Source organism: Danio rerio, chromosome 6 (genome assembly GCF_049306965.1).
Source record: "Danio rerio strain Tuebingen ecotype United States chromosome 6, GRCz12tu, whole genome shotgun sequence".
In the NCBI taxonomy this organism is placed as follows: domain Eukaryota; kingdom Metazoa; phylum Chordata; class Actinopteri; order Cypriniformes; family Danionidae; genus Danio; species Danio rerio.
In genome coordinates this window covers 8512182-8524966 of record NC_133181.1, presented here as the reverse complement: position 1 = coordinate 8524966, position 12785 = coordinate 8512182, and the positions used below count along the sequence as shown (strand labels likewise).

At 35.7% G+C, this 12785-nt stretch overlaps 1 protein-coding gene across 11 annotated transcripts in view; it reads right to left on the bottom strand.

The window, feature by feature from the left end:
- The window catches only part of myh10 (myosin, heavy chain 10, non-muscle), a 121179-nt gene that overhangs the window by 83967 nt on the left and 24427 nt on the right, over positions 1-12785 (bottom strand). For all 11 annotated transcript variants that reach the window (XR_012407609.1, XR_012407612.1, XR_012407608.1 and 8 more), the window contains exon 4: positions 1828-1855. Coding sequence is in view for 6 of the 11 variants with exons in the window: in XM_009302145.5 (XP_009300420.1) it covers positions 1828-1855 (28 nt within the window). In the remaining 5 variants the exon portion in view is untranslated. The remainder of the gene's footprint in view (positions 1-1827; positions 1856-12785) is intronic.

Genomic DNA, 12785 nt, shown 5'->3' with positions numbered 1-12785 from the left:
GTTTTAGTTAGTTCTAGTTTTTTTAACTAGTTTTTTTTTTACTCTCCTTTTTATTTTTATTTCAGTTATCAAAAATGTGTTTCAATTCTAGCTTAATTTTTTTTTTGTTCGTTTTCATTAACTATAATACCATTTTCACAAGTATGTTTTTTTTTTTACGATTTATTTTTGGCCTTTTTGCTTTTATTAAGTGGATAGGACAGAATTTCAGACAGGAAGTGAAGTGGGAGAGAGAGAGAGGGGGTAGGGATGAGAAATGTCCTCGAGCTGGGATTCCAACTCTAAACGTGCTACTGCACCATATGTTAGTGCGCTAACCACAAGGCTATTGCGCCGACGTTTCACAGGTACAGTTGGAGTCAGAATTATTAGCCCCCATATGATTTTTATTTTTTATTTTTTTAATATTTCCCAAATGATGTTTAACAGAGAAAGAAATTTTTCACAGTATGTCTGATTACATTTTTTCTTCTGGAGAAAGTCTTATTTGCTTTATTTTGGCTAGAATAAAAGCAGTTTTTAATTTTTTAACCCCATTTTAAGGACAAAATTATAAGCCCCTTTAGGCTAATTTTTTTCGATAGTCTACATTTATACATTAACTTGCCTAATTACCTGCCTAGTTAACCTAATTAACCTAGTTAAACCCTTAAATGTCACTTTAAGCTGTATAGAAGTATCATGAAAAATATTTGGTAAAATATTATTTACTGTCATCATGACAAAGAGAAAATAAATCAGTTACTAGAGATGAGTTATTAAAACTATTATGTAGCTCATGAGGCTATTAGGACTTTATCATAAACACTGTATAATACATATGTGAGAAATATGGTTCTTCTTATCCAAATATTCATCTCCCAAAATCGGCCCATAAATGGAAAAAACAACCTTTAGAAAGACTCAGGCAGACTTTTTCCACGCAGATCTGTAAAGTCATTTACTTATTAGTGGATTTATCTAATGAAAAACAAAAGCAAAATCTCATAAAAATGGGTGAATCACACAAAAGCTGCTCATAAGAGACACTTATATTGAGTTTAGGATGATTATGGAAACATTTATACTGTAACTTTATGTCACGGTAGTATTTTTTACAAAGAGGGGGCTCTCAAGATACCTATACAAAATGTATTTATGTAATTTGCGATGATTTGAGTAATACGATTTGCGCATAACATGCAAAGCCATTAACCGGGGACACCATTTTTATTGTATAAAACAGAACAGTTTGGCCGTTATGCTATTAAAGATGTGCTTTCACACAAAAGAGATTAAGTCTTGAGTGTTTCAGAATAAATGATAAATGTATGTTGTGTGTAAATGCACTTGGCATGTCTGCTTTTTATTTGCCGTTAAGCTGCTGAGTGTGAGATTCCTTTAATATACATTCCAGCAACATGGACATATGGCTTCATGGACATCATGTCTGCATAGTGGGTGTGCAGGACGGCATGTGCTGCAGTGGTATATCAGTATGTCAAAAGGGGACAACTTTGAGGGAAAGATGCTAAAATCTACTCTCATAACCTTTTACAGTGACACCATGATATAAGAGAGGATGTTTACTTATTTACAACGTCAAAGAAGACATGATTAAATCAATCTAAAGCTGATATTTCCATCCATGAATGCTCAGACAGACATGACTTGGTGTGAGATGCTTCACATGCCAAACAGCTGCAGCTACTGATATTCAATACCGAAAAAATACATGACTCGGACATGTGTGTTTGATTCCAAAAACACTGATTTCTGACATCACTTCCATTAGTCCAGACTGACTGACGCAACCTGCTGAAGAGAGATGACTTAACAGTTACTCACGTGCAAAGAATTGATTGGTCCTCACGATCTGCAAAAAAAAAAAGAGACATAGGGAAAAAAGGTCAGCATTTTGTAGGAACATTTTAATTCAATTAATTCAACAATTTAATTCAATTCAATACAAGAATACAGTACACTTCAAACTCTGTCAACAACACAAATTATGATGATCAAATCTGAGCTTTCAAGTAAAGGAAGCAACCATCATTATTCAAATACAAACTGCAACATTACAAATGAAGTTGAATGACTACATTACCCCCTATGATAAAGATATTTCTGATAGGGAGCTAGTGGCTGGGATGCACAAGAAAAGAAACCAAAAAGCTACTCTGGTGACATCCTTACACCCTTTTTAATTTACAATCTCCTCACTGCTGCTATACGGCACTCATTTTCACATGTGTTGTTATTCTGACCAGACCTGAAGTCCCTTGGCGTCACTTGTAACTACAGTAGGTGACCATCAACCAATTTCTCAGAGGATGACAAATGGACAAACCTTTGCTGCGCTGTGTTTGTCTGAGGTAATTAGTCTGCTGTTACTGAAACATGTATATTCATACAAAGTGTGAAGCAGATTGGTTCGTTCTACTTGCATGTATCGCGGTGCACTCACAGCACTCAGAAAAGTTGAGATGTTTTTTTAACTAGGTGTGGCTAAAAAATGCGCACGGTTCACTCCCATGTGCGCGTCATGCACGTCATGTGTCTTAGGGTGCTTTCACACCTGTGAATCGATTCAGTTGTTCCGAAACAGAGATTACAAATGTTACATTGTTGCTCTTGGAGCGGTTCGCTTTCACACTGCAAAGTTTCTAATCGGACTAAAAGAGCTAAAACAAGTGACATGTGATTTAACTTTCCTCACATTGGTCAGAGTGTCAGGGTTTATTTTGCAGTGTCCTGCTAAGCTGTCAGGAGAGGTGGTGGTTTGGTGGTGATTGACAGGGTGTGGCGCGCGACGTGTCTGAGGAGAGATGCGGCGGGGAGGGGTGAGAAGGGTGCGCGACGATGCCTATTTGAGGACCGGGAGGGAGACGCGAGATTACCGGGAGATCATCACTCGTTTGCGGGCATCCGGAGACTCGCGAAACTTCCCGCCCTACTCATAATTCTCTCTTCATATAGCCGTATGCTAATTACATATCCATAAAACACTGTGATATAAACGCGCTCGGATCGGATCGCTTTCTCACTGCAATCGAACCGCTCCAGGGTTCGTTTCAATCGAGCCGAGACCACCTCATTCATGCGGTCTTGGAGCGATTACTTTGGCGCGAAACAGAGCTCGATTGCCCTGTTCACATATGCCAAACGAACCGCGCTAACTGGGCAAACGAGATACGTTCCGAAACAAGTGTAGGTGTGAAAGCACCCTTAATTAGAAATGACTCCGTATGAAACTTGCACTCTATGCTTGTTGGCACTGCTTCCAAGGCACGCACTCAGCAGCCACATTAAAATAAAACTATAGCGCTTTATACCCAAAATAATCAATATTGACAATGGTGTTGGATCAATAAATATCGATGCAGATTTTATTGCCCAGTACTATTTAAATAAGCAAATAAAATCATAATAAGCTAAATCAAATACAGAAGACTATCACAATGGGGTAACAGAAACGATAAACCTATTTTAAGATTTATTTGTCTTCGCCTATAACTTCAAACTGTCGAAATTGCATAAACCAAACCTGGTATATTATGACTATTCTGCCTATTTGACAGATGGAAAGTTTTAGTTAAAGAAAACACAGCACAGAGAAAGACATTTAGAAAATGGAAATGAGCGCCAACTGAAAATGCTGTGCTGGACTAAAATCAGAGGCAAAAAAACATCTGGGAAACCAGTCGAGTCGCATCTAGGCTTTATTTAAAGTGGGTTACTCACTCATCTGTAAAATCTCACTTCATAAACAAGTCAGTCTTTCAAAGAAATGAAATAATTTTGTGATTTCAACCAATTCTGAAGCAAGTAATCATTTCTTAAACCATGATATTAAACCTCTGCAAGAGCAAGACGGAAGGCATCATGTGATATACGTAATATTTTATGCATTTAGATTTGAAAGTAACTTCAAAGCTATCTCTTATATTCTGCACTTGTTATGAAGATCACTTCCCAAACGGAAAGAGTTAAATAACAACTCTGCCAAACCAAAGCTACTGGCATGAACACAAGAGCTCTACAAAGCCTCTGATATGCTTTAAGTGCAGTGAAAGCAGTAACTTCAGCTCATTTAAATCAAAGAGTGGACAGTGGGTAAATGGGTTTGGAGTATTAAGAAACTACAGCCAATATTGGCCACAATGTCAGGACACAGCAGGCTCAGGTCAAGCCCAATCTGTAGCGGTAGAGAACATTTGAGTGGACAAAGATCATCAGATTCAATATACAACTTAATATCCTCATGCAGGACGTCTGATTTAATAAGCTTACAAAGAGCAAGCTGCTTCCTCTGCATTAGTTTCAAAGTCAAATACACAGTACTCGATGTTTTAGGATGGTTTGGTGCATCCCACACACACACTTAATAATGATTTGTTTCCTTATTGATTATTTCCTTAGATGATTAATAAAGCCTTTTATTAGAGCTTAACAGCTCTCTGCATCCTGTGATTCACTCGAATACATTATGTTTGCAAACTATGGTCTGCTAAATGTACACAACTGAACACACATCCACACTGGGAGCTCTTCCAAGTGATCATTTGGGTGGTGTCTTAGTTCCCGAATCTGTAGCTGCAGAATGTTGCTAATGATGCAGATAAATAACTTCATGTCACTGTTAAACTGTTGCTCTTGTGGTATCAGATAGCTGCCGAGTACAGGCCATCCTTGAAACCTCTGGCATTTGTGTGTGTCTGGTGGAACCAAGAAGCACTAGATAAGATAAACCTGGCCAACCCACTCCAAAAAAAAAGTAGTTACAGACAACTTTTGCTTAAAGCATACAAGAAAAATAAATAAATAAATAAATACATAAACATAAAATCATAAAAATAAAATCTAACAAAAAAAAAATATGGAACAATATAATATAAAATAAAATATAACAAAACAAAACTAAATAAAATATAATGAATTATATATAATAAAAATATAGAAATTAAATAATATAAAATAAAATAAAATATAAAAAACAAATATCAAAAATGTTGTATAAAAAACAAAAAAATAACAATATAATAAAACAATTAGATAATATAATATAAAATATAACATAAAAATAAAAAAACTATTAAAATAAATAAAAAATAATCAAAATAAAATAAAATCTAAAATTAAACAAAATAAAAATAATCAAAATAACATAATATAAAATAAAACAGTATAATAAAAATAAAACATAAAATAAAATAATCTAAAAAATAAAATTAAATTAAAATAATATAATAAAACATACAAAATAAATAAATAATATTATATATTTTAAAAACCAAATAAAATTAAAAATTAAAAATAATAAGAAAATTATATAAAATAAAATAATAAAATAAAAATAAAATAATATAAAAAACAAATAAATTACTATAAAATAAAAAATAAAATGAAATATAATATTATATAAAATAAAATAAAATAATAAAAATGAAATAAAATTATATAAAATTATATAAAAAACTAATAAAATTAAATAAAAATTTTATTATATAAAATAATATTATATAAAATAATAAAAAAATAGAACAAAACAATTAATACAAACATTTTATATATATATATATATATATATATATATATATATATATATATATATATATATATATATATATATATATATATATATATATATATATATATATATATATATATATTAAAACAAATCTATAAAATTGTTTTGGTGCACTAAAGTTTGTCACTAATGCACGGTTTGTTAGGATAGGACAGGATTTGGTAGACACACAATCATTTAAAAATCTAGAATTTGAATATTCCAAAAAAAAAAAAAAAGAGAGAAAAAAAAATACTGAGTAAAAGTAGTATTTTAAAAAGTAAAAACACTGAAAAAAATCATCTTTAAAAGGTATTTATCAGCAAATGCACATTACCAGTTGTTCTTTTGTTTATGTCAAGATACATGTCACTTAGTGTGAATCAGCCTTCATGAAAACATCCAAGAACTTTTTTTCCAAATAAAACACCAGCTGTGCTCTTGAAAGCCTCATATAGTAGACTGATCACCGCTCTACTAAAGCAGTCAGAATACTGACTGTTTTATACATAATTTACACACCTCAAAGGACTTTCATGTAGAAGATTTATCAAACTCTTTAACTGCAGTGTGTAGTCGTTCAGAACGCCAAAAGCAATTGACTTCCTCCTTATTGGCTTGGAAAGGATTGGGTTCTGTAGTCTGCTAATGGGACGTGGGAGTATTTAACTAAGTCTACCTATGGGAACGGAGGATGCCTGAAGATAAAATAGTGCTGACTGCTTTCCTGTGCAGTCGGCAGGAGGTCAGGGCCAACTGAAATGAAGAGGATCTACAGCTGGGCAGATCCTCGGTATGGGGTTTCCTCCACCTGGACTCAGTTTGCTCACTAGAAGTCCAACATTTGAGAACTCGCCCTTGTTTCAGAGGCCAAACACGTAAGAGAATGTGGAAGAGAAGAATAGTGCCATAAAAGGAAATGTGCAACGTGTTTAGTTTAAAAGATATAAAGCAGAAAAACTGAAGAATTTAATAACTCAAAGTGTCATCATGGATGAATCAACAGGAACACTATGGAGAATTTAGCTTACCCAATTCACCTATTGCGCATGTCTTTGGACAGTGGGGGAAACCAGAGAACCCGGAGGAAACCCAAGCGAACGCAGGGAGAACATGCAAACTCCACACAGAAACGCTAACTGAGCCGAGGTTCGAACCAGTGAACTACCTACTGCGCCACTGGGACGCCAGGTGTCATGGCTAGGCAATCAAAAAATGTAATTATAATGGAAGTCAATGTGGCAAAAACACCCACGAACATACAAGAAAGTTTGTCAATTTGCCCACAGTTTATTGTTGATTGTTTTTAATTTTTAAAGAATTTTCCCAGAATATGTGTCGAAGGTTTGTCACCAAAATCATTCCATTTGCTAAAACACAAAAAAAGTTGTGGCCAAATCAGAACTCAAAACCCCTAAAGTGGATGAAAACATCCCACAGCACATAAGGGTTAAGCAGAACTAGGAAAAACTCTTTTGTTTTAGATAAAAGTTCAAGGCTTGGGTCACATGAACTGGAAGCAGTTGCTGGGGTGGAGGCCATTCAGAGACGCTTCCTTTTGTGTGGTGTACATCAACCTCTGTGAATGTTCATGACACTATCGGCCTCTGATACAGACACACAGATATGGCAGCCCAGGATTCTGAAGAATGGCCTCTCCTATCAGCACAGCTGCAGAAAAGAGAAGCATATAATCGAGTCAAGAGAAGCCTCTTGACTTCTTTTCACTGCATCCTTTGTCAAGGCCTTAGCGACACTTCTCTGAATAATAAATGGCTGATTAAAGTGATGCCAGAATACGCAGACAGGCAAAACAGAGGCAGAGTGAGATAGGGGTGTGTGAAAATAATAATTAAGAATGAAATGGAGCACTCATAGAACATTATCTGATAGTTGTAACCGGCTATCATTGTAATGCGTCAACATTTGGTCAGTATACAATAACTTGCATACTTCAGGTTTTTATTTGATTTGTTCATTGATTAGTTCTACATCTGATCTGAACTGGAAGAGTTTCATGATTCTGAAGTGATTAAATGTTTCTGACATTAAGGAAGCGAATTCTTAAGAAAATGGATGCAAACTTTTAAAAAGATATAACTTACTATTAAACAAAGCCTTTTCTTACATGTTCTGTACTATAGAAAATTTCATCAATTCAATTAAAATGAAAATAAAATACTTCAATTAAAAATGAAAAAAAATTATAACACTTTTTAATATTAAGAATTTAATAAGTGTAATAAATACATTTTAGGATCCCAAATATTTTACTTCTTTCCTCTTGAAAATCATTTGATTCCGGTCAAAATAAACTTAAAAAAACAATTATGTCTAATGAACTATTTATTAACAATGATTAATAATTAGGGGTGTAACGATACACTCAGCTCACGATACGATGTGTATCACGATATAATGTTCACGGTTCGATATGTATCACGATATTTGGAATAAAAATTGAAAATTAAACTGAAATGCAAATTTTACCAAGTAAACTATTTTTTATGTATTTCTTTTGTTTCAACTTGTTAAACTGAACCTTCTTTAAGAAAATAAATTAAACAGGCCTGTCTCTGGAAAATAAAACAATTTAAAAACTTCTTAAAAAATATTAATTAAATGACAGAGACAAAATTAAGGAACAATTTAAGTAAAGGTGCAAAAAAAAATAAGCTTTCTATTCAATTAAATTTAACAGTAAGAGCTTAAGGCTTTGGTTGGTCACTTGCGTTTTTTGTGTGTGCAAAAAAAATCCACATTTCCAGGTATTTAATTCATATTTAATTAAATTCATTTGGAGATATCTCTAATTACAATTGTGACTAGTCAAAACTCATTTAGAGATATCTGCAAATATTTTTCAATGGAAGTCAATGGAGGAATATGACTAGTCATAATATATTTGCAGATATCTCCAATCTGATTTCTTACTAATACAATTGTAATTGCAGATATCTCTAATTGTCATTTTGACTAGTCGAATTATAATTATGACTAGTCAAAATATAATTAGAGATATCTCTAAATATATTTATGGATAGTCAGAACAAGAGTTTAAATGCTAAAACGGCTTGCCATACGCGCGCGTCTTTCATAGTCCGCCCTCACGGTCAGCTCACGTCATGTGTGATTTTGCGTCCGCCAATACATCATTATATGAAGACAGAATGATATTTTAGGGTGAATTGTACCTTATTAATACAGTATGTGACTCTTTCAACACCATTAGGAGGTATTCATGTCGCAGTGCAAAGTATGTAAATCACTGTGAAGACTTTAAAACTTAGGCAGTGTTTGACCCAGTATGCGTGTCAAAAAGCGGACGAGTCTAAAGCAATGACTGTACAACCGAAATGTTGCCAGACGTCTGATTTTGAGAGGATGGGCCATCCTCTATTTCAACTCCACTCATCTTGGTCTGCTAACATTACTGCTGCTGCAATCTGAACTCACATGCAACAGTAGGTGGAACGTAGCTCACGTGCAAACAGCTCAACTAATAAGAGAAAACGGACGTCATATCGTAATCAAATCGTCATAAAGCCACGATGCATATTGTGACATTTTTGCATCGCAATAAATCGTACAATGATAAATCGTTACACCCCTATTAATAATATAACAAAAAGTTTTAAACACTATTACAAGAGAAGTGCAATCCACTGCGCAGACATATCAGCAACAATTTCCAAGTATAACTTTTTTTTTTTTTGACAGGATGCCTTTAATGACAACAGTTTTTGTGTGTACACAATCTATCAATCGCTTCTCTTACATAAAACTGTAAAAAGCTTGCAGTGTGAATCTCAGAGCAGATCTGAAGATTAAGTTCACATGTAAATGTGCTTATACACTTTAAAAAACACTGGGTTCCAGGCAATCAATTTGTGTTGGGGCAACATGACGGAATTATTAAGGCTGATTTACACTTCTGCGTCAAGCGCACGCTTATGCTCCGGCACAGCCTGCATATGGACACATGCCTGTGGCCATCGCTGATGCGCACCTCTCAAAAAATTTAACTACATGTCACAACGACACGTAGCGCAAGTTCAGTGATTGATCATAACGCTGACGAGTGTGGGTGGGACGGAGAGCAGCACGAACCCATTGGAGTGAGTGTTTACAGGTGTGGATTCCCATGAAGGAGCGTCAGATGAAAACTGTTGTTTTACCTTATGATTAAAGTTGTTGCACGTCCCCCGGTTCATGCCACAAAATAAGTGCGTTTGAGCTACTTCTACATTAAGGTCACGTTCAGAAAAAACAAAACACCAGCGAAGAAACACAATACAGAGGAACACGAAACACTTACTGCCAGCTAGCGTTTCGGAAGTATTATAGCAGAGCAACACAAACCGGGCGCAGAAGTATAAATGCAGGGCAATACACAAGACATGTGAAAAATGTTACATTTTTTAAAAAGGAGGCATGGCACTAGGGTTTTAAAATGCTCCAGTGTCCCTGTATCTGTGGTTACGTGGTAAACGTGGTAGACGTGGTAAATACGAACTAGAGGTCTGCAATCCCGCTGTACCACGGGAGCCAACCAGATTTCTTGCGGTGCAGGAATAAATTTCTGAATAAAGCACGAGAGCGGTTGGTAACTCTGGTGTAATTTGAAAGAAAGCGGGAGAGCTGTCTAACAATATCGCTCCCGAGTGAGCGAGCACGCGCGCATCCGCATGGATGCTGTGTGTGTGTGTGTGTGTGTGTGTATGCATGTGTATGTGAGAGAGTGTGAAGCTCTTTGTCGCTTGGTGCTCTCTCTCTATGTGTGTGTGTATGTGTGTGTGAGTGAGTGAGTAAGTGAATGAATGAGAGAGAAATGTGGTGCTGTGCGTCGCTTGGTGCTGTCTCTCTTTCTCTGTGTGTGTGTGTGTGTGTGTGTGTGTGTGTGTGTGTGTGTGCGTGCGTGCGTGCGTGCGTGCGTGCGTGCGTGCGTGCGTGCGTGCGTACGTGCGAATGAGAGAGCGTCCCGCACAGATCTCTAATACAAAAAAGACAAACAGGTAACCGCGAACCTAAGGTCGCATACACTGTATTCAGTTTCTGAATGTTTTAGGCACAAGCCAACAGTTTGGTGACGTTGTCTGAGCCTTACGTCATATTATTTTTTTTTATTATGCATGGTAATACCGAATACCGAGGTAAAATAGGGAGGAGATTTGATGGTGTCAAAATTTGGATACCGCCCAAGCCTTTTATAAACCTTTCTCTAATACTAATAACAATAATAAAAATAAAAATAATAATAATAATAATAATAATAATAATAATATATTTAATTTATAATGTGCTTTTCTATAACCCAAAGCTCTAAAGTTATTTAAGATATCTAGGTAACATATTAGGGTGCCAGTGTTTATTCTGCCCAGACCTCCAGTCTGACAATACGAGCTGCAACTCCAAATTCTCACTTCGCACCCCTCAGCTGGCCCACCCGACCCCACCCGCCACCCCCTTCTGCTGGATTAACCTACAACAGGACACATTCCTAACATACCAAACTGCATCGCTGCCAGACCCCAGAGAGAGGAGGGTGGACACAGACACAAAGAGAAAACCGCACAAAAGTCACATTCGCCTCAGCAACACGGGATGCAGAAGCATTCATTACACTATCTTATGTGTGCATGTGCTTGGACTAGTAAACTAAGCTGCTGGACAGAAAACACGCTCAAGTCCTTACTTAACAACTGATTTTAACAAATACAGTTTATTGACACTTTTAATGGCTGTACTGAAATGTGGCGCTGTTTATGGGAACTGCATAAAGCATGGAAGAATTGATCAAAAACATTTGTGCATGAACAGAATTCGAATAGGATCCCACAGATTTTGGAACAATTTCAGTTGACGACACAAAACAAATAAAACATTGTGCTCGAGCAGGAATGAGTTCAACATCTGAAACCAGTTTTTATATAAAACAAAGTTCACAATGCTACTAAAAGAGAATTGTGCCTCCAATCAAACCAAAAGCAACATGAAAATGCAGCTGAAAGAAATGACAACAGACATGCATTTATAATTTAACAAAAGAGCTGCTAATAAGTTTAATTCAATTCAATTCAGCTTTATTTGTATAGCGCTTTTACAATGTAGATTGTGTCAAAGCAGCTTCGCATAAATGGTCATAGTAACTGGAACAGTGTAGTTCAGTTTTTAGTGTTTAAGTTCAGTTCAGTTTAGCTCAGTTCAGTGTGGTTTAAAATCATTACTGAGAATTCAAACACTGAAGAGAAAATTCATCGATGTGTAGCTCTACCAATTCTGAACCATGCGAGCCAGTGGCGACAGCAGAGAGGGAAAAAAACTTCACTTTATAGCAGTGAAGAAAAAAAACCTTGATAAGTGCAAAAATAAGTGCATAGAGCTGCAAAAGTGTAGGAAATTATTTTAATAATGTATTAATTTCGAACAGTGATGATGACAGAGGCAGTGTTTACAAACTGGTCAGACAATCGGGTCTGGTTCACCACTATTGGTGATGCAAAGTGAAAGTAAAGCGCAAAGTGAAAAAAACAACGGTCAACTGGACTTCTTAGGAAGATTAGACCATGCTTAAAGATAATAGACAAAGTCTGCAACTCTCTCCATGTATAAATAATATTTACACTGCAGATTAGTACAGCTTTAAAGTGGGTGGAATTATAGACATGTTGTATACAGGCTTTGTTAGCAGGTCCAATTGACCTTGTTCTTCAATGCGAGGTGCGCTCGTTTTTGTGATTGTTTTAGAACTTCGCATTCAGCTGCATATGGGAGAAATGACTAGGAATAAAAACTACATCAGAAAACGGTCAAACTACTTGCTCTACAAACAAGTTTTTCACTCATAGCACACGTGCTGCTGATGATGTGACAATAAAAGTGATTTGAAGTATTTCCATGACTATACAGACCAAGTAGAATAATATAATAAGAAAATATCAGTTTGCAACATCAAGCAGCATAACAAGCCCTTTTTAACGTCTAAAAATGAATGGAAGTGAATGAGAGCGGAAGTCTCAAGCCAAAAAGATTCATATGGCTACACCTCCTCGTACGTGAAGAATAAGGTGAATATTAACCGTGTGCAGACAATAGTGGAGTTACATTAAGAAAAGCTTTGAATTAAAATTATCGGAACAGATTACAGGCTGCTGTTCCTTTAAGACCTAATGCACAAATCTAATACACAGAAACAAGTACAAAGTTAATAGTCTGCGTTCTTATTGTGTGTTCACAC